This window comes from Notamacropus eugenii, chromosome 1 (assembly GCF_028372415.1).
Source record: "Notamacropus eugenii isolate mMacEug1 chromosome 1, mMacEug1.pri_v2, whole genome shotgun sequence".
Taxonomy (NCBI): domain Eukaryota; kingdom Metazoa; phylum Chordata; class Mammalia; order Diprotodontia; family Macropodidae; genus Notamacropus; species Notamacropus eugenii.
Window position 1 is genome coordinate 512,854,706 of NC_092872.1, and position 23,416 is coordinate 512,878,121.

Below are 23,416 nucleotides of genomic sequence, written 5' to 3' on the forward strand. Positions count from 1 at the left end.
GTATATCTTTCAAATACATCCAAACTCATTTTCTCAAACTATTTTAGCAGTGGTAAATGTTGATTTCAAAATGAGCTCATGCTGATCCTTATTCTTATTTATTCCGACTTGATAAAAGATGCAGCTTTTCACTACAACATCTTTAAAAAATCTTTTTTTCTAGACAATTTCACTCACAATGTGGTTTTTTTTGCTGGTACATTTCTCCTGCTTTATTTGTCTTTCTTGGTTTGAGTTACACAGTTCAATTACCAGAAATAAATTAATGAAAAAAATTTAATGTATATGTGTATATAATTCCCATATATGTACACATGCATGCATAACAAGATAGAATATTAAAGGGGCAAAGAGAAGGACCAGGCAAAGTTCTTTGTTCACATTTAAGGAGAAAGAGACCATTTTCAGCTGAGGGAATCAAGAAAAGTTTCATGGAAGCTGGAGTTTGAAATGGGTACACTCGTGGACAGAATGCTCTCTCCTGACATTCATCTATACAAATACATGGAGATGAGAGAACAGAGGGTGGCACCTTGGATCAATCAATAGTCCAGTTCACCTAGAAAATAAATTACATGAAAGGATATGGTATGAAATAAGACTAGAGTGGTGGCTAAGTGTCAGACTATGGAGGAATTTAAATGCAAGGTGACAGAATATGCATCTTACATTGCAGTAAGTCAAGAGTACCTCAAAATTTATGATGAGGGAAATAATGTTGTCCTGGTTATTAAAAAGTATTGGAGAGGGGAGAGACTGGCAGCATAGAGGGCAGTAAAGAAGCTGTTATAATTGCATACATTGGTAAGCAACAAGGAGGGACTGATTAGGGAGATAACAAAATGAATAGAAATGAAGAGATAAAGGAAAGAGATATTGCAGTGCTATACCACCAGAGTAGATCCTCCAAGGATCGGCATGTCAGGATAAACATGTGAATTAGTCCAGGAGTTGCACAGAAATAAGAGAGAGGGAAAAAGACAGAGAGAGAGAAAGGGAAACACAGAGACAGAAAAATACAGAGACAAAAAGACAGACAGAGAAACAGAAATGGAAAAAGACAGAGACAAAGACAGAATCACAGAGAAAGAGAGACAGAGACAGAGACAGAAGAACATGGAGACAGAGAGAAATAGTCACAGAGACAGAGAGACAAAAACAGAGAGACAGACAGAAAGAGACAGAGAGAGAATGTGATAGAGTGAGTGCTAGAGCTAGGAGGACCTGAGAGCTGAAAACTTGCCTCTGATACACACTGGCTGTGGGACCCTGGGCAAGTCACTAACCTCTCAGAGTTCTAAATTACTCTAAAAGAATAGGTTGCAGAAAAGAGGGTGACCTGCATTGGTAAAGGGAGCTTCTTTGTCTAGGAGCTCCCTATACCAATGACATGACAGACCCAGTGCTTGTCCCTCTATTACTGAGGTAAAATGAATAGAACCTGGCAACTGACTGATTCTAGAGAGTGAAGGACTAGGAGGATGGTGGAGCCCATCTATCAAGAAGAAACAGGGAATCTGAAAAGAGCAGGTTTGAGAAGAGAAATGAGTACTGTTGTTGGGATGAAGGTTGAAGCACCAGCAAGAAGTCCAGGTAGAGATGTCTCTTAGTTAAAAATGCAGGGACAGGAACTTGGGGAAAAGACTAGCCTGCATATGTATGATATGTACACACACACACATACACACACACACACACACACAGAGGCATATGAGCCCACACAATCACATCTTTGCAGTCATTTGCATAGATGAGATGAGCAAAGTTCTGGGAATGAATGAGATCATCAAGAGAGATTAGAGAGAGAAAAAAAGACCTAAGGATGGAGCCTGGAGAGGAGGGGCAGGAGGGGAAGAGCTGTTAGGGAACAAGAGAAGGAACTAGCAAAAGATCAGGCAGAACTCAGATCTGTCATATAGTAGGGACTTCATAGTTTGTTGATTGTTGTCGACTAAAGCAGAGAGGTAGGAGAAACAGGATTAGGCAGACTTATGAAAGTCAAGGCAGAAAAGAATCTTTAAAAGGAGGAGCTGGTCAGAAGTGACAAAAGGGTAAAGCCTGAGAAAAAGTCCAATTTACCATTTAAGAGTTCATTACTCATCTTGAAGGGAACCATTTTTAGTCCAGTTGTGAGGACTAAAACCAAGATGTAATGAGTTGAGTAAGTAAGTAGTGAGGAATTATAAGGAATAAATGAAGACTGGTCCTTCTAGAAGTTTAGCTATGAAAGGAAGGAGAGAGAGAGGGTGATGGACTGAAGAGTAGAAGCCTTTGAGGGCAGGGTTTTGTGTTTCATTTTGTTTTTAATAAAGGAACCCCAAGCAAATTCATAAGCAGAGAGGAAGAAGCTAGTAGTAAAGAGTGAAAGGATGAGTCTTATCAAGTATAGTCTCCACACTCTAAAACTAAGGGGAAAGACTCAAGCAAACAAAAAACATTAATTAAGCACCTACTGTGTACCAGGCACTGTGCCAAGTGCTGGGGGGGTGGGTATGAATAAGAAAAAGAAAGACAGTCCTTGCCCTAGGGAAAGACAACACACAAAATGAAAGTGAAGGGGGGTGGGGGGTAGTGTGTGCAGGGAGGAAGTAGAGAAGTCAATCCTGAAGTAGTATGGCCAAGTGAGAAATGAAATGTCTGAGCTGGGCTCTCTCCTTAAATGGAGGTTTGAAGTTCCTGGCCCCACCCTCCAATCAGAGAGGTGGAGGATAGTGATGAGGCAGAGAACCAAGGCTGACAAGATCTAGTAGGATGATGACGTTATCTGATAATCATCTTCTTGGGACATCGTGGAGAAGTCAGTCAGAGAAATCCCAAAGTAATACAGTCAGGTGAGAAGTAAGAAATGAAAGAAGAGAGAATGGGTGACTTCATAAAGAGATTTTGAGTTACAGAGAAGGAGAAATGAGGAAAACATGACAGATGACCTTGGTCTTCTCAGTAACACAGGAGACGAAGTAATCTGCAAAGAGAAGGGAAGACGAAGTGATGGTGGGGGCTTGAGGAGATTTGAGAAAGGTCTGGGACAGCCATGTGAAAAGGAGCAAATAAGGATGAGTAAAGGGAGTCCTGTGCAACAGTGAGAGCCCAGTTAAGGTTGGATCTCACAAATTTGTAGCAGACTCTGTCAGCAGGGTTTCATGACTTTCTCTAGCAGAACTCTGTGTCTCAAAAGTAGACAAAAAAAGCAGCTCAGGATTGGGGACCAGGAGAGCAGGAAAAGGCAGAAGGATAAAGAAGCAAAGAATTCAAGGACATTGTTAATATGGCTATCTATAAGAATCAAAATTGTGAAGAGGAAGGAGTGAAGGTCCTGAAAAAGGAAGAGGACAGAAGGACACAAAACGAGTTAAGAAAAGTTTCAGGAGAGAATTAGTGGGGAGGGAGGAAGTCAAAAGATTATGATTAGAGAGAGGAGTTTGATAGACCCCTCTCCCCTTTAGCAAATGCAAGGTTCAAGAGAGAGTGACAAAATCAGATGGCATCCAAAAGAAAAAATATTGCTGAAGATAGTGGCAGAAGGAGAGTGTGGGATTAAAATGGAGAGTAAAAAGCATGTGATCTCCTTCTGCTAGCCCCTGTGAGTCAGGACTTTGAGTGAAGGAACATCCTAGTGACAGAGGGAATGATGGGAAAAGATATGCTTTCTGTTTCCAGAGATGATGCAGATTTCAGTTACCACCAGATAGCAGGAATATAAGAGGAAGAGTTCTAGCGTAAATTATCATTTGACCACAACAGAATGGGGTTCCAGAGGTGAACAGAGGAAGATATGGAATGGGGAGGTATAGGGCCAAGATGATAGGTCCAAGATTATGGAGAGAAGTAGCAGGGGAAGGGATTTTAGCTCAGATACATATGTGATATTGAATGAGGAGGACTTATGGAGCAAGGATTGAGTGTTGCTGATGAAGGGCAGCTAGAACCCCAAGGAAACAGGAGCTTACAAGATAAACTGGTTTGAGAGAAACTTTATTATTTCCCACCTCCCATTGTTTGAGTGTGTGTGTGTGTGTGTGTGTGTGTGTGTGTTTTCCTCTGTATCGTCTTTGAATAAATGAATGAATGAAGGGTTTCCTAGGCTATTTCAGTCAAGTTATCAGAGTATGCTGTAGACCATGTGCCTTTATACTGCTGACCTTGATGGATATTTCATTTCATCCTCAGACTCAGTTCATTTTGTTAATCAGCTCTTGTTTTTAATTAACACAAGAGCCATTTTAAAAAGCATGAATGGGGAAGGTGACTGCTCTATTTTTGTCGTCAAGATATTTCTTACCCTCTAATTTCTGAGGTTGAGAATTAGCACTTAAAATGGAAATGGCAATAGAGTGATTGTAGTCATTGTGTGGTGACCTTCCTCTTTTTTGTCGCTGTGCAAACATGATCTGCAAACTCAGCAGAAACTGCACAGAGAAGGTTTGAAAGGAGTGAAACTCCTCTGCAAGCAGACTAGAGGTGCCAGATTTTTTAATATTTCACAATATGCCCATTGTTATTCCAATGATTAAAAAAAAATTCCTAGCCTTGGAATGAAGGTGTTCCGTTAAATTAAATAGCATCCCTCCAGGAAACTTGCCAAATGTTAATGAAGGGCGTGTGGAGAGTACAGCATATCCCATGGGGAGCCTAGGACTCTGAAAATGAAACAAATGCTCCAAAAAGCAACTGATTATTGGGAAGAATAAATTTCTAAAGAAAATTTCCCCCTTTCCCACTGACATCACAGATTCTCTCCAGGGAAAGTATAATTCAATTTTCATGAGAACTGTGGTGAGAAATAGAGTCATCAGAGAGATGTTCTCTGTTCTCATCTGATTGTCCTTAGTTGCTGAGTGTGAAGATATGGCCAAGGAATGATGGTTTCCACAAATCCCACCCTCCTCTCCAACTCTCACAGAATCTCTTGCAACTTAGAATTATGTTCTTTTGACTTAGGTCTATGTGTTTGTTCTTGACTTTGTCTAGAAAAGCAACCTAATGGATTGTCTTTATTATATGTTTGCCGTATAGCAAGTACTTCCTATTTCCCCATGCTCTGCATCGTTTGGGCATATTTTGCATGAGTGGGTTTGGCTCAGTGCACTCTCACTAATCTCTATCTCTTTTGGGCTCCACTCATGTCCTAGAATTAAAATATTGGGGTTTTCTGGAAATGATAAAATCTCAATATTCCTCCCCACTGACTTGGACACAGCTCCCTCTGGCACCATTTGAAGCTTTGTGGCCTAACAGAAGGAACATTTACGAGCATGGTTTCACAACCATCATAATAACCCTTTTTAAGACCTTGTTTCAAAAAGCCTTTTAAAGGACTATTTTTTAACTGAAAGTTGCAGCGCTGCTTCTGGGAAGCTTTTGGTCTTTCCTTGACAGCGTAGTTGACACACTGACACACAGCTGTTAGCTAAGCAAGTCTTATGATAAAATGTCAGCTTTTATAATTGTCATTAAATAGTATGTTTATAATGTTCCTCAATCCAGAAAGACATACAACATTGGCATGGGACAGCACTGTCACTGAGGCTGACAATGAAAATAACCATTACTGAACAATTTCAATTCTATATCCTCTTTAACTTAGCCAGAGTAGATCAGTTCATGAAAGAAAGTCTCATTAACATTTAGCCTCTTGAGTAGTCTGTTTTTGCCATTACAAAATCAAATTACCACACATGCTTAGAAACACTTTTCCATCCCTTCCACCCCTAAATAGAAATGATCCTATTATCCTGTGATTCCAGAGTCCTTTCCTTTCCCTTGTGCAGACATTGTGTATATGAGGAGAAAATATTCTGGAGAGTGTTAAAAAATGATTGAGATTAGATATAGCTTAGTATTTTTTCATTGTTACTATACTCTTCAAGCTGCTAAATTTTTGAAATAAAAATTGAGAAATTTGTCTAGTCACTAGGATCCATTGTGTGACAAAAGATATAGTCATTTGAAGCTATTTGCTTGAGGAACTCTATTTTTCTCTTTTCATCTGTATGGCTAATAGGGTGTGGACACTACCTAAGTGCATTTGATGGTCATTACTGAATGAGTTCACATTTACAGAAGCCCTCTCACTCAGCTGAGAATTTGGGTATGCCTAAATTTCCAAGCAATAAGTCATCCTCTTAGAGGGGAATCATCATCCATCATTAAACATTCAGACAATATTAGGATAGGCATTTGGGAACAATATCCATTGACAGGTATGTGACTGTCTTAATATGTAATTGCAAATGAAGAGAAAGTTGATAATGTAAAATAAAGTCAAAAACTACTCAACTGTGACTACTATCACCTGAAAGGGATCGAAAGCTGAGAAGGTCCATGATGGACCATCTGGTCAGAAGACAACGGGAGAAGTCCAGGCCAAAGGAGCCAAGAAAAAGAATCCAGAGAGTCCCAGTCTAGGCTATGCCTTTAGAAAATTCTTTAGGCATAAGGTCTGTATCTTGTTGCTAGAGAAAGCAGAACCCTGTCCTGCAATGGATGATATGGACTCTGGTCATTCACTGACCAAAATCCACCTTTGCAAAGGGAGAGGTTTCTGTGGGTGTTTGGGACTGTAAAATAACAAATGAAGTTGGTATGAAATAGCATAGTATAGTGGAAAGAACACTGGATCTGGAGTCAACAGACCTGGATTCAAAACATGTCTCCTCCACTTACTATCTGTATGACCTTGGCTAAGTCACTTAATTTATCTGGGCCTGTGTTTCCCATCTGTAAAATAAGGGGCCTGCACTAGATTACCTCTAAAACCCCTTCCAAGTCTAAAAATCTACAATCCATGAAGCCAAGGTGAATGACAGTCCCAAAACCTAGTGGTTACAAACCTGCCCTCCCTAGTATCTCCTATCCATAGGGCAGGGTTCTAAAATCATTCTCCTAACCCAAAAGTCATGCCTCTTACCTAACTGAGAAAACCTATATAACTGTATGAATTGACCCTCATACTAACAAAACTTACACCACCCTGCAACAGACAAAGAAGAGGAAAAACAATGGATTAAGGCAGGGCAATTCTCAGAATAGCCTCTTGGTTATGAGGCTGCAGGTGTACAGGTATCGACTTCCCAATTTGCTAGAGTGATGCTCCTGGGTGCTTAAGAGAACCTACTATAGTTATGTTATTCCAGCATATTTGAAAGGGAGTCAAAAAATATCCCCCAAGCTCAGCTTAATGGAATGAGCAGAGAGAAAACCCTCTCCCTGAATATCCTATTCTGGGAGCCATGCCTGTAAGGAGGGGCTCTTTGGAAATCCTTCTGAGGTGGAGTTGAAATTTACACATGCTGTCAATGTTGTGCATTTATTCTTAGAAATGAAAGAGCATTTAGAGATCTCTTTCCTTAAAGAGAAATATTGTTCTGATAAAGAACACCAATGATCTGGAATCTAATGCTACAACTTGTAATTCAGAGCTTCTCCCCCAGCTCCCAAAAAGCAGTTGTACCCTGGACAGCATCTCATGACTGACTGCAGGCAATATATGATATCATTCATCACATGGGAACATTCCAGACCAACACCCACTTGGGATGTTTTTGTGAGCAGGGGATTGTGATAATTAAAGAATTTTTTTCTTTTGATCAAATATTATGCATATATACAGGCATATACACATATAATATATGCATGTATATATATACATATATGTACATAATATTAACTATATCACTTCAGTATTCCCAATCTAAAGTTTCACACTGTCCTTTTACCTTTACCTACCCACCTATGCACTTCAGTAAGGAAAAATGCAGTGCTTACTTTAAGATCACCAGTTTAGGGGGAATAGGGAGTACCAAATAATATAGTGGACTACATTCTACAACTAATGCACATGCAAAATGAGGAAGGACTGAATTATGGGAAAACTTTAGGAAAATGGAGAAGAAATGCCCCATTCAGGACTTCTGTGCTATTTATCAACTACATTTTGACAAGTCTTTACTTTGTGATACCCATACAATCTTCTAGGACTGCCAAATTTTCTGAATTCTTTTCACACAGCTTCATGCATGATTTCTAACATTTGTGGCTGCCTCTGAGACCCTTTCTCCTGGTCACTGGAGGCTTTTCATTTTCCTCTTGGCAGAATTCTATCATCACTAATGGAATGGCCCATTAACATGGAAATAGGACCATCAAAATCAAGTAAATAGGTCTTTCCATAAAGCTTTTCCCAGGGTCATGAAGGTCATTCCTCTGATCCTCCCTTTTTTCTTAGGTTACAAATTATGACAAAAGGGGAAACTCATACCCCTACGACCAACCCTAAGATTCAAATCTAAAACATTGTCCTCTACTTCTCAGGCAATAAGGGCTAAGGAAGACAAGCAGCTAGCTATTGCTGCACCACAGACTTGGCTATGTATGCAGACACAGGTCATACACAGTAAGCTTCTCTGAGTTTCCTGTTTCCCTTCTGTAAAGTATGAATACCAACACTTTATTAACTTCATAGAAATAAAAGGTTCTAGGCATTTTGATGGCTAAGACATTATTTTTAGTCTGCTTAAAATAAAGATGGTATTTTTCTTAAGAAATATAGAAGTATCAATATTATAAGAGATTAAAATTAGTTTGTCTTTTACAAATAGAAACTGTGGTTTAGCTCATTTTTCTCATGACTCATGATCAATTCCAGTCAACCAAAAAGCATTTATTAAATACCATATACTAGACTCTGTGCCAAGCCCTAGAGATATGAAAACAGAAATGGAAAAAAGTTTCTGCCCTCAAGGAGCTTATGTTCTATCTAGGAAGATAATATGTACAGATAAAAGTACATCTGAAATATGTATAAAATGGATAGAAGGTAATTTTTTGAGGGTATGCATGCATTAGTGTCAGAAAAGGCACACCAAGCTATCAAAATTTTTTTACTTGGCAAGTTTCTAAGAAACCCAGTTTTCCATCTCCATAGAGGATCCAATTAAGTCACCTTCTCATCTTAGAAAGCTAAGCTTATTATTAATGGTTTCATATAAGAGATTTTCTTCATACTTTCATTGTTTTTCAGGTCTTTGTGTAATAGTTATCCCTTACTAACATCATCGCCCAATGTGAAAATAAGATAACAGTACTAGTAATGTGGCATGATATATCTAGATATAATATGTTTGGGCAGCCTGAGGGAGTTACCATAACTAAGTGGAAGTGAAATATATATTATATGTCCCTCCTGCACCAAATAGCAATGACCAAAACTTAGAAAAGAGTAGTCAATGATACGGTCACACTGTCAAAACTTCACTGAACAGCGAAAAACAAAGAGGACAAAGCAAGACACCTTCATATCCCATCACAGATATTAGAGGTGACTCTGGACAAGTCACATAATCTTTCTGGATTTCATTCGGTATCCTCATCTGTAAAATGAGTGGGCTGGGATCTATGATCCCTTCTAGCTCTTAATCTATAGTACTATGATCATAGCCTTTCACTTTCCAATGCTTCAAGTACTGCACAGATCATATGAGGCAATGCTCCAAGACCCAGGAGGGAACCTAATGATTTGCCTAACCCCTGCCAAGGGTATTACTGTGCAGCCAGGCAAAGCAAGGTCCAGGATGATTTTTGCTAAATGGCATGGTGGGAAGGACAGATTGTACTGAATCCTGCTGTTTCCTTGAAATTCTGCTCCTGCACCTGATGTACTCCAGGCCTTTACAAACAAACGCAGCTCCTCTGGCAGACCCCTCTGTCACATAATGTAGAAATGACTCCCCAAAGAAGTGAGAGAGAAGCAGGATTTTTAGGCAACACGCTTATCCAACCCTTATCCTACCTGTATTCATCACTCCTAAAAAATGGCAATGCCTGGCAGCATCCTTTCTCTCAATCTTTTGTTTTTTAGTGTTTTGTTGTTTTTAAAAAGAAAATATTGGGCCATGTGTATTCATTTCCCCTTCAGTCTCCTTTAATTCTGTGAATACCCTTTTGAAGTTAAAACTGTGCAGATTGTCTAAGACTTGCTGGAACATGCATAATGCAGAAAATCATCAGCAATCTCATCTTGTCCTGCCATCAATGAAATACAGACAGCTCTTTTTCCCCTTTAATTCTCCTGTGCTCTGCAGGTCTATGCATTTTAAAATGGGGCCGGAGATTACTCTTTAAAACTCATAGCAAGACTTTGATCACTCTTGTCAAAGCTCATAGGAAGACTTTGATTTCCCTCTCTCTTTGGGGGCTTAGATTGTTCCATAGAGTGCTTTTCCCTCAGGACTGTCCAGACAAATACTGAAAAGAAAAAAAAAGGCCTTGATTCAGTTTGGATAACAAACTTATTGACTTGTATGCAGGTGGGCTGCATCAAGAAGAGCTCTGCTCTCCCTAAAGGGAAGTTTTTGGGGAAAATGAAATAGGAGTGGGGCACACTAGCTGTGACTAGATCCATATCCCTATGCCCGGTCATCCCTACTTTGCCTTTTTATCTGCCTCCTGAATTTCCTACTTGGGGGAGAGGTAAAAGGGGAAAGGACAGGGGGCAAGGTGGGGGGGAAGGGGGTCTTGTAAGGCACTGACTTTGTTTTCTATTTTTTTGCTTTTAGTCTTCAAAAGAAACTCAATCAACATCAAATACCAAAGTAAGTATATTCGCCACAACCAGAAAGTTGTAGAATGGACACAGCTGGGGGCGGAGGGGATTCAAGTAAAGCTATCTTGATCTACAGGTATCCTTTCCTGGCAAATATGTCTTCATCACAGATTAAAAGTGGAAAAAGCACTTGACTTAGAGTCCAAACACCTGGGTTCAAATCCTACCTCTCTTAATTACCATCCATGTGGCAAATAAATTAACGTTTCTTGATCTTAGTTTCTTGTTTGTAGAATGAGGAAGTTAACAAGCAAATAGGTAAGGCTTCTAGCACTGAGTCTATGAAAATATAACTTAAGCACTTGTACATTATTTGATTAAATCAAATCAGTAAGAATTTATAAAATTTGGAGAGAAAAAACAGAAAGAAAAAAAACAACCTTTGCCCTCAAAAACCTTGGAATATTGTGTTCTTTCCTCTCTGTGGACTTGTTTGTCCCTTCCAGGTCCATTCTCACATGGTTTTGTGTCATGCTTTGTGTCCTTAGTTTATTGTTTCCTAGTTCCATAGGGGCAGGGACTTTTCCTTCTGTAACTCAGAAGCCCCACTCTGCCTTGCACAATAGGTGTTCAATATGTGTTAGTTCAATCAATTGAACCTTAGAGAAAAAGTAAGACCTAGACCATGAAACAACTAGAAAACAAGACCGTGCATCACATAATGGGGAAATTGTGTAGCAAGGCTCTGAAGAGGTCCTGGAATTAAGAGCTTACGGTTGACATAAGGAGCAGAAAGAACAAAAGTTTAAATTGTGTTAAGTGAGGGGCAGGGACAAGATTGATTGAAGAAATTGAGTTTAGAGAGGCAGCCAAAGAGTGATAGAAATAGAAATGGATTGGGATTCCAAAGACTTGTATTCAGTCCTTCCTAGGTCACTCAACAGCTGTATGCACTTGGTCCTATCTCTGAGTTTCCTCCCTCCATAAAATGAGGGTTTGGATAGGATAATCCTTAAAATTCCTTTCAACTTATACATTACGTAACTTCATGTTTCCTCCCACCCCTCCATCCCTCCTTTATCAATGTGTTCTAGTGGGGAAAAAAAAGTCACTAGACTTAAATTCAGGACATCTGGCTTGGAATCCCAGCTCTAGCAATATGACTATGGAAAAGTCATTAAACCAGTCTCTGAGTCTCAGTTGTTGTGAGGAAAGTGTTTGGTAAATCTAAATGATATAGGAAAGGCAGGAAAAAAAAGAAAGAATAAAAGAAAGAAGGAAGGAAGGAAGGAAGAAAGAAATAGAAGGAATGGAAAGCAAAGTATTTGTCTCCCATGTGCCAGGCACAGTGATAAGGGCTTTATAAATATCATCTCATTTAATCTTCAGCACAGTCTAGGAGATAGATGAAAGTATTATCCACATTTTATAGTTAAGAAAGCTAAGTCAGATGAAAGTTAAGTGACTTGCCCAGGGTCATACAGCTGAAAGGGTCTGAGGTCACATTTGAACTCACATCTTTCTGACTCCAGGCCCAGCCCTCTCTCTGCTGTGCTACCTACCAACCTCAGTATAGAAATGAGCTACCATTAATCATAATAAATTAAAAATATGTAGATTTGCTTCATCCTAGTCTAGATTTAGACTATGTCATAATCTAAAAGTGAATTCCACATTTCTCTAGCTTCATATCTTCAACTAGTTTATCATACCTTCTAAAAAATTATTAGCATCTAGATGGAACAGACCTTCATTCCTTTTAAGTCTTTTCCTTTTTGATCATTTTGAGCAACGATTTGTCTTTTGGGGTTTGTTTGTTTTTAACATAGGGTGCTGAAAAATCACCTGCTTCTTCAGCTAATACAAAAACAGACAAAACTGCCCCTTCATCCCCTGAGGCCCAGGGGACACAGAAGAATACTAAAGGCTTGGACTCTTCAGCTCAGCAACAGACCACAGCATCCTCTGAATCAGCAAAAAATGGAACAAAGGAGAAATCCCCCACTTCTATTCCTCTGGGCAAGCTCTTTTGGAAAAAGGTCTGTCTTGTCTTAGTTTGCCAGCCTCAAGGTTTGAAAGCATTCTGTTGCTTGACCTGTAGGGAATGAATTGATCAAATCTCTGTCTGTCTGTGTGTGTGTGTGTGTGTGTGTGTGTGTGTGTGTGTGTGATTATTATTCTTGTTCAACAGTAAGCTGTGATACTTAGTTTCTCCAACAGGATGGAACTTGCATTTAAGTTGATGGTGTCTTACTGATTGCTTAGAACAGTTAACTGTCTATCAGGTTAAAACATGTGTTTTGTGGGAGATAAAGAGGTACACAAAGATGATTTCTCTTCCTTTGAACCACCCTTGCACATAACATGCAAAGCTGTGGCATTTTGTGGTTTCTTTTAGCAGAGGTACACTCAGAATAGCTGTTGACTCCAGGCTCTCTCCTGATTTCCCATGTAAACTCTGAGTCCTTGGATAAATGAATGACCTCTTGGAGACTCTTCAGCATGTCTTTTTCCCAGCCAGATGTGGTTAGTCATTAGAAGCTGTTTAGGTTCTATTCTTGCACTGGGAATTCAGGGCGTTTACCCAGTTCACCAACAAAGCAAATACACCCTTGGCTTTGACTCTGCAAGGAAGTTCAAACAGTTGCTGTCTGGATTATTTTTTTTCCCCTCCAGAAGCAGATGCCTCAGGTATGAGTAGTGAAAGGAAAGGAGGTGGAGTTATTCTGAGTACTCTCACATAATTACCATTGCTAGGGAAACCACTGGCACTGGTGTGCCTTCTAAATTGCTGCTTCATCTGAAAGCAGTAAAACAGAGTGCAGAAGGTATTTGGGGATTTTAAAAAGGAGTTTGACAGAAGAAGCAAGCTTTTAAATATTTAATTGGCAAATAAGCCCAGAAAGGTGTGTGTACAGATTCCTCTTTATACAAGTGATAATACAAATATATCTGATGTTTGGAGAGACATTGCTTTGATGTCAATTTCATTTCCTTGTCTGGAATTCCAAAGGAATTCTAAATTCTAATTCTAGATACTATAAGATTGTATAGACTGTATTGTAGAATGTCTAGATTCTAGAAGATGGAAAGATGGCAAATACAATGTAATTGGTTCTTCAATCTCATTTTCCAATTTGGGATTGTTCCAGGGGTAAGGTACCTGCAGTCATGAGGCCACAGTCCGGCTTGTGTCCTGACACCGCCGCCAATAATTAACTATTGGCAGCTGTGTGGTGCAAGAGATTGAGGATTAGCAGCCCTGAGTTTGTATCTTGACTCTGACACTTACCACCTGTTTGACCTTGGACAAAATAGTTTAACATCTCTGCAACTCAATTCCAGAGAGTAAAATGAGGGAGTTGGAATAGATGATCTGAAGTTCTTTTTCAGTTTACAATCTGTGATCCCAAACATCCTTAAGGATAGTTTGGTTCCTATTCCTCCTGTTAGGGAGACTTCTTTCTCACTTAACACTCCTTTTCTTTCTTTGAAGGTTCCATGTGCTGTTGTAAAATTTCATGCCTATCTCGAGTTGTAGTAGAATGATGGTCACAGAGTTCTCAGCCTTTTAAACTCTGAGTCTCATCCACTTTGGGAAAAATATCATCCCTTTCCCTTTCTGCTCCATGTTTTGTCTCTGCTTTTTTACATACTCTCTCATCTCTTGAATATGAAATGAATAAATTGATTCCACCTGAAGGTGTCCCACCAATAAGGGGACCTTTCTAATAAGCTTCTAGCTAAAGCAAAATCCTCTGAAGAGGTTTTTGTTTTTTTTTTTGGTTTTTCCACTAACAACAAAAATGCAGCTCCAAATGGAAATTAAAAGTGCATATGAAAGAAAACAAATACGGTGTCTTTTAGAAGATTTAGGTATTCTTTTCTTTCCTTTGAACCAATCAAAACTTTAAACCAATCTCAAGCAACTTCAGTAAGACTTTTAGGGATCCATGATGAGAAGACCTGGAAAATGTTTATAATTAATAATGCTGCCCAAGGTTTTTTTCTTCTAGTTCTCTCAAGTGGGGTTTCAGAAATGAATTTTTAAAAAATTACTAAGGATGCAACACTGAGATAGTATAGCATTGTAGAAAGAACACTAGACTTGGGGTCAGGAGACTTGGGTTGCAGTTCCATCTTTGCCATTCACAAACTATATGACCTTTAACAGTTAGTCACTTAAATTTTCCAAGTTTCTTCTATAAAATTCAGGAATGGAGGAAGAAGGAGAGTCCCTTTGTCCATTCATTCTCAATCACCTTTTTTTTTTTAACATGGTCATAATGCATTCTGTTATCCAACATATTCCATTCTTCTGGATCTGCTTTTGTTTTCCACTTTGCGTTATTTCATAAAAGCCTCTCCACATCTCTTTGCATGCCTCATTCTTGTCAGCCTTAATTGCATGTGAGTATTTCATTTCATTAATGTACCACAATTTATTCAGTCATTCTGTATCATGGAGTTTTTAGAGTTAGAAGGTCAGTTAAGATAGATCATCTAGGAGTCAATCCCCTAATTTTACAGATGAAGAAGATAGACATTCTCCATTTCTTCATCTTTAAAATTATGGATTTGAGCTGGATGATCTCTATGGTCTCATTCCAATGTAGACATTTTATGATTCTGCCATAAAGACGATCATAAAGTTTCTTTTTAGCTCAAGCAACCTGTGAGTCTATAAGATGTCTCTGTGTGAAGCTAAAGTCATAGGGGGCTTTTTAACAGCTGCTGAAGAAGTTACCATGAAAAATAAATAAATAACCCCTCTCTCCCCTGAGAAAACTGATTTCATACTCTAATATATTTGGGAAAGAGGGCTGAAATAAAGCTAGGAAGAGGAAAAGTATCTTTCTCTTTGTTTCATCATGAAGTTGAGGACTCCCTACTGAACCTTCATAGTGTGATAATCACTGTGCTAAATGCTGGGGAGGAGGCAAAAAAATCAATATTTGTTACTGGCTCTCAAGAAGCTTCCAGTATTTTTGGGAGATAAGACATACCCATCTGGGGGCAAGACAAGGTAGTATAGACTTCAGTGCTATAGACCTTTGGAGAAAGGAGAACCCAGACTGGTCAAGGAAAGCTTCAGAAAGAACATAATAGGTCTGGAAAGATGGATAGTATCTGAGTAGATAGAAGGATGATTAGAAGGGAACATTGCTTGGGGAAGGGGGGGAGGAATATGAGTAAAGATCTAGATTTGAGAAAAAGTATGGTTTAAGTGGATGAGACTGGAGTATATGCAAGGAGTTGTCATAAATAAATCACAGATAGATATGATAAAAAAAAACAAAACCTGTGGAGGATAACCAAGCATGTCTGGTAACTCCACTATGGAGTATTTATGGAAAAACCTAGATAAGGATCATGTATGATACAAAGGTGTGGACAAGTTACCATCTTCCCCAAAAGAAGCAGCTCCCACATCTATAAGATCATAGCTCCATTAAAGGGTAGGAGTAAGGCGTACTCTTATTATGCAGAGCCTAGAGAGATAAGTAGTTTAGACTTGATGGAGTAGACTATACCACCACAGTAGATGATATAAGGAAAGACATAACTTGGTAAAGCCCAAAGATTATTAATCTGGCAGTAGCATGTAAATTGGATTAAAAGTGTCATCAAGAAATATTTAGCACTTTTTACAAATGATTTTTTATTAATGTCTCTTGTTTTAACATTATCTAGATTTTCCCCTGTATCCCAAGGGCTATCCTTTTGAACAAAGAATTTCTTAAAAAGAAAAAAGGGGGAGGGGAAATTTGTGTAATCAATTCATATGTCAAAAGAAAAAATCCACATTGTATGTCTTCCACAACAATGAACCTTCCCCGCAATGATATAAAGGAGTGGAGGGAGGTTTCTTCTCATGTTTCTTATTTGGGGCAAATTTCTCTTCATGATTTTGCAACATTCATTTTTTATTATTTTATGGTAGTTTATCTCTCCATTTACATTGTTATAAATATATATACATATATAGTTATATGTGTAGTCTATATATATGTATATATATATATACATATATATGTATGTATATATGAAAATTTTCCTGGCTCTATTTACTTCATTTTGCATCTAGGTGTGTAAATCTTTCCATGCTTCTCTGTATTCATCATGTTCATCATTTCTGATAGCACAGTAATATTTCATTTTGCTAATGCATCACAATTTGTTTAGCCACTTCCCAATTGATAAGTATCTGTTTTGTTTCCAGTTCTTTTCTACCACAAAAAGTGCTGCTATAAATATTTTGGCGTAAATGAATCCATCCTTTCTTTTTTTCAGTGACATCACTGGTGTATATACTTAGCAGTAGAATGTCAAAGTCAAAGGGTGTGGACATTTTATTTGCATAATTCCAAATTGTTTCCCAGAATGGTTGTACTAATTCATAGCTCCACTAACAATTCATTAGGGTGCCTATCTTTCTATAACTCTATCAGCTCTGACTATTCCCGAACTTTTGTCATTTTTTTCCCTATTTGCTGACTGTGGGCTGAAACATAATTTGCCTTTCTCTTATTGTTAGTAATTTGAAGCATTCTTTCGTATGACTGTTAATAGTTTTCCATTCTTCTTTGGAGAACTGTTTGTACATAGCCTTTAATCATTTCCATGTGTGTAAGTTGGCTTAGATTTTAAATTGAGACAGACATGTGAGATGAGGCAGGGGAAGGGGAGGGGAGAGGAGGTAAGGAGATGGGAATTAGGGAGAGAGGGAAAGACAGATAGACAAAGGGAGGGAGGACAGCACTGCATAGTGGATAGAGATCTGACTTTGAAACCAGGAAACCCAAGGTTCAAGTCTTGTCACTAAAATATGTTACCTGTGGGATTCTGGGCAGTCGATTAATTTTAAGTGCTCTTCCTAACTATTCTCTAAAACTATAGGGCGCAGACAGTTTGCTGACCTGCATTTGTAAGAGGAACTCCCCTCACCTGGATGTTCTCTATACTAATGAAATCACAGGTCAGGTTTTTAATCCTTTAAAAAAATAAATAAATGTTACTAACCTAAGTAAAGGAATTTTGATTGTTCAAGTCTACGTAGCTGTAGCACAAAAAGAAGTGAGCTGGCAATTATCTGATTAATTTAGTCCATAGAAGCAGTCAAACTGGATGACTTGGATTCCAAGCTGGGAAGAGAGAGGAAGTTACAGGAGCACAGGACCTTATTTGTCATGGCTTATTGAACTCTCCCAACCTATTAGTGACACAATAGAGCAAACACAAAGCTCAGCCTCTGCCCTAAAGGCTTATTTTCTAAGAATGTCATATCCCTAAGAGACGGATCAAAGATTTTCTGTACATGTTTTAGTGGCAGCAAGAGACAGAGAAATAGCAAAGCAGCAAATGGTCTAGGGATAAAGAAAATTCTGTTTCTAGCTGGCCCATGGAATGAATGAGAAAAGAGCTTAACAATCCACAAACTCTCTTACAAATAAGGAAAGTGAGGCCCAGAGAAGGGCAGTGACTTGCCTAGAGTCACACAAGTAGGTCAGGGCAGTTAGGACAGGACAGACTGGATCTACAGGCACGCTGATTGCTGGTAACTCTACTACACCCTTGTTCTACAATGTGACACAATTTCTCTTTGTCTCATTTCCCATCCAAATGAAGAACATTCTTTTCTTTCTTCCCAGGAAGCAGGAACCAGTTATTGATCTGAGTTCCCATATTTTAAACATTGTTTGAGTTTAGTTCTGTGGAAGTGCTAGAGAGTGTCTTTGCTACAATCTTTAGTACATCTTCTAACTGGGAAAGTTAGCTGATTAAGAGAGAATTAAAGACCAAGGCAGGTAAGGAAAAAGTAACAGAACACCTAGAGAAAATCCAGGAGATTGAAGGCCATAGCCTGGGGAATTAGATGTCAAACCCCAACCAAATTCTGAATGAGATTATTAAACAAGAGTCCTATGTAAGGACTGCATAGAATAGGAAGCAGGAAAAGTCACTTAATCAGCATGAGTTTGTGGTCATATCACATGAACTTTATATCATTTTTGGTGGGTCCACTAGACTGGTTGGTTAAAATAGCATGATCATAGTACGGAGTATTTTCTTTTTCATCAGGCCTCTTAACAAAGTCCCTCACGATATCCCTGAGAAGGAAATGAAGAAATATGCCTTGGATGATAGTGCAGATGGGTAGAATCTTAGCTGGTTAAATTTCTCTTCTAACAATAATTGGATACTCCTATTAACTAAAGATTTCTGCTACTACTGCAGTGAATGGTGCTAGTGAGGTTGTTTGGATCAAATTTTCTAAAAGTGATCTTTTTATTAAGGATCTACTAGACTGTGTGTTCTGTGAAGGCAGCTACTGCGTCTAATTTAATCTCTACGTCTCCTTCTATAGCCAGTACGGTGCTCTACATATAGTTCTTAATAGATATTTGTTGAAATTTGTTTTTGAAATGGATTCCAGGTTGGTGATATAATCATTAACATTTTTTAAGATAATCATCAACATTTCTAACAGCTACTGCAAAATTATGTGAAAAATCAGGATAATGGAATCAAATGAGTTTTTTGAATGTTTCATTTAAAGTATAAACTTAAACGTTTACAGAATCAACTAAGCTTGTTTTGTAACTATTTCCATTTAAATTAATTAATTTTATCATGTAAAGTAGTGTAAAAATTTTTTAGTTACTTCCTCAAAGTCCTCATCAGAAATATCTATACATTCATTTTCATTCCCTTTCCTCATATGGTTCTAGGCAGTGTGTATTTCATCCTTCTGGGTCTAGGTTTTCTTTTTGTTTATTTATTTTGCTTTGTTTTGCTTTTCCTGATTTAATAGAAGTCTTTCCAGATTTCTTTGTGGTCCTCATACTTGTCAGTCTCAACTGCATTATAGCATTCCACTAATTTAATCTCTATGATTGATTTAACAATTCTGGATCATAAAAACTTTGTAGTTCAGTTGCAACTTAAGAATTATTTAAATCAGATTTTACAGATAAGGAAATTGAGAGCCAGGGATTTTGTGACTAATTCAGGGTTATACAAGTAGTAACTATTAGAGTCTTAGATGTGAACCTAAGTTTTCTAATACCAAATCCAGTGCTCATTCTACTATACCATCATACCCCTGAAACTGGTACAAGAACCAAAATAAAGGGCTATTGTTAAGAATATATATTTTTATTCCTCCCCACCCACCACCATAACCAAGATTACAGCTTCCTATGCACTACAATGAACATTCAATGGGCAGCCAGCCACTTTGCAGACCCAGGAAACAAAACAGAACAGCAAAATTTTGTCTATCAAAATTCCATCATGAAGCATAACAATGGCATGGAAAAGCATCTGAAAAACTACAGTGCCACTGACAGAGTGAGGAGTTTGGTCAGCCAAGAGAGTCTTTTACTTGATGCCAATAGCCTCCATTTCCAAGTACTTGCCATGTCAGGTTAAGAAAGTTTGACTTTTGTAGTGTAATTTTTCCATTTGCTTATACATACAACAAACCCCTCAGTAACACAATAGATGTAGTATGATGCACCCTTCCTTTCCCCTCCAAAAAAAATAGCCTTACAAGACTTGTGCTACCATCAAATTAATCTAAAATGCACTACAATTTCCTGACAGTCAGAGGTTTCCTCAAAGCAATCATTCTTATCAGTGACATTTTGTGCCTACAGGAGTTTTAGGGTCATAGAGAAGGAAGGACAATGCTAAGTGCTCCAGACAGGAGAATCATAGAGTCATAGACTCCAGTGACTCAGAGGGAACTTAAGGGTCATCATGTCCACTCCTTTCATTGTCCACAGTATGAAACAAGTCTAGAGATATAAAATGACTTACTAAGATAACACATACATTCATAAGACTTCAGAACTAAGACCTTAGATATCAATTAATCTGATCCCTCCCCCTATCTTACATAAGAGAAAATTAAGATCCATCGAGGTAAAAGTGACCAAGTGACTAATTAGTGGTACAACTGAGGCTAAAACCTAGAGTTCCTCGCGTTCCAGATCCCGGCATTATTTCTACCACCCAATGCTGCCTCCAATAAAACTTGGTCAACAGAAAGTATCAGAATCAATGGTAGAGAATGGATTCTCAACTACCTACCAGCTGAAATATTAAATGTCCTTAGAGTTATGTTGTTTGTATTTACCCACCACCAGGAATTCCATTCAACAATGGCTTTCTTATCTAATAAATATATCTGGTACTGTGCTAGGTGCTGAGAGAGTTATAAGAAACATATAAAATAGTATATCCCTTCAAGGAGAATGAAAAGGATAAGACATTGCTAAATTGAATATACCAATATCCTAAAATGCATGATATGTTGGAGTATTAAGGATGTTGAGGTGGGATTGAATTCAATGTGGACAATGTAAAGTAAGGGATGAAGATATGGAATTGGCGGGACTTGATCTGCATTTGGAAGGATTGGTAAGATATGATAAGGATATTGTATATAAGGAAGAAGATGAGCCACAGTATACAAGCAAGAAATGTAGATCAAGAAGAAATAGATCATATAGTAGTATAATGTGGAGACTGGTATGGTTGATATAAGGGTATATATTGTAAACTAAATTGCCAATCCAGTTCATTATTTCATGGAACAAAAGCATTCCCCTACACTCAAATGATCTAAATATAGGGTTGTTCAATGGCATATAAACTGACCTATGGTGAATACATAAAGGGATATCAGTATATATGTGCCCAGAGTCACCCAGATCTCAGTTTTGCTTCTGATTCTGACAGAACCAGCAGCACACTTCATAGTGCTAGGAAACAATCCTGCCCAGAACTACAGACTGATTCTGAATGGCTCAAGGTGGGATTGAAAGAATCTACCAAATAGAACAACCTTATCTTAGCACTGTTTTATATTCTGGAGGACAAAGGGAGGCTTTTACAAAAGCACCAGTAGAAGACAAGTAAGATTCCAGGCACCTTTAAATATACAAGTCATGAATCTCCTAAATAAGTATACACACAGGGGTTGATAGAATTTCTTTGGTGACAGGGGTTGTGCCAATGGATCTATCAATTACTCTACTTGTTTCTATGTGTCTGATGTCCTCCCTCTAAGGCAAAGGGACCTAGTCTAACCAGGATGCATCAAGTATTGCCAGATAAATTTGGATGGGAAAAGAAGGGACATTTTATGGAGGGTCTTGAATGTTTCAATGGATCTTTCTTATTCCAATAGGCAACAGAGGGCTGTTGTAGGTTAGAAAGATGAATCTAATGGCACTGTGCAGGATAGACTGGAAGTAGATAAACCAGACAATGGTAAGGAGGAGCTAATCAGGAAGCCATTGGGTCTGAGAATGTTGTATGCTAATGAATATTGAGCAGAAATGGAAAAAAATTTCTAAAAGAAATATAACTAGGCATGGGTGACAGACTGAAGATATAGAACAGAGAAGAAGGATTCTAAGATGGTTCCCTGATTTTGAATTCGATGTGAATGGTTATGTGCCTTTGGCAAAAATAGAGGACTTTGAAAGTAGAGTTGCCTAAGAAGTGATTCTTTGGGGATATGTCAGAATTCTGTCCGGGGTGATTATTTCCCTAACCTTTTTCCTCTCAGTCACAACCCCAACCCAACCACTCTCATTGAATCATTTTTTTTTTATCTTCCCTTCAGTCAATTAAAGAGGATACAGTTCCCAAAGGTGCAGAGGAAAATGTAAGTTAAATATAAAATAATTGAATCATTCCAATTTCATCCTTGACCTTCTTGGTCCTCTGGGCATCAACCTCTGGGGTCCTTTGTAGTTGCATGAAGTAGATATAAATTATGGTAGGTTCTTTCGTCCTTTCAAAATGATCATTGGTAACCATGAGAATGCAGGGGCTTTGATGAAAATTGTAATCCTCATTAAAAGTAATTGGTGCTGTGTTAAAACTACATATTGCCAGTATGGTTGTGCATACCTGTAAGACCCACTATCAGGAGGCTGAAACTGGTAGATTGCTTGAGCTCAGGAGTTCTGAGCTGCAGTGGAGCTAAAGTCCATTGTGTTTCCGCACTAAGCACTGCACCAATATGATTAGCACCCAGGAGCAGGAAGTCACCAGGTTGTTTAAGGAGTGGCAAACCAACCCAGGTCAAAAATAGAACAGATGCTACCATGCCAATCAATAGTAGGACAGGCCATGAGTGGCTACTGAATTTATGATCTTTGCAATACAAGAAAACCCAGTCTTTAAAAAAAAAAAAAAAAGGATTACATATGTTTCTGTTTCTTACCAGAATTCATCATTATTCAGGGACTGAAAGAATCTACCAAATAAAACAACCTTGCCCATCCTTATCTCTGGGGACATCCACATGCTTATCTGTTTTTCTCTGTCATTCTTGTTCATTTACTCTCTTAAGAATCAACTCAGATCATGTGTTCAATTTTAATGGCACCAGTCATATAGGCTGAGAATACCTGTGAAGAGCTCACACCAAAAGATTTCCATGGTGACAAGTTCAGGATGAAAGCTTGGGGTCGTTTGAATTTCACCTTGATGCAGACATGTTGACTCCACTCCTTCTTTGGCCATTTGTCCAGAGTGAGAAAGGTGGTCAATATTTCCAAGAAGGGTAAATAGATGCCCCAGGGAGAACAGCTCAATCCCAAACCTCAAAAGTCTTTCACTTTCCAGTAAAGCATACCAACAGAAACAAATAAGCTGACCATGTGATCCAGTATAGTGCCATTTTCCTGAAAGAAGAATGCTTCCCACCCCCATCCCAGATATTTTATAATTGGTGCTGACTAAATGTACAACTGTTCTTGGAATGAACCAATCACTGTTCATTTTTGCAAAAGAGAATATAGAAGTTCACCTTTCTCTGGCTCTTTCTGGGGACTCCCTAAAGCCTGATAT

At 38.4% G+C, this 23,416-nt stretch overlaps 1 protein-coding gene across 22 annotated transcripts in view; it reads left to right on the forward strand.

Moving 5' to 3' along the window:
- Window positions 1–23,416, forward strand: part of BCAS1 (brain enriched myelin associated protein 1) — a 154,036-nt gene that overhangs the window by 89,813 nt on the left and 40,807 nt on the right. For 8 of the 22 annotated variants that reach the window (XM_072633506.1, XM_072633509.1, XM_072633507.1 and 5 more), the window contains 3 exons: window positions 10,554–10,589; window positions 12,370–12,579; window positions 22,182–22,223. In XM_072633506.1, coding sequence (XP_072489607.1) covers window positions 10,554–10,589; window positions 12,370–12,579; window positions 22,182–22,223 — 288 coding nt within the window. Of the gene's footprint in view, window positions 1–6,299; window positions 6,438–10,553; window positions 10,590–12,369; window positions 12,580–22,181; window positions 22,224–23,416 lie in introns of all 22 variants that reach the window. The other 14 variants (XM_072633502.1, XM_072633504.1, XM_072633503.1 and 11 more) reach the window with 4 other exon arrangements.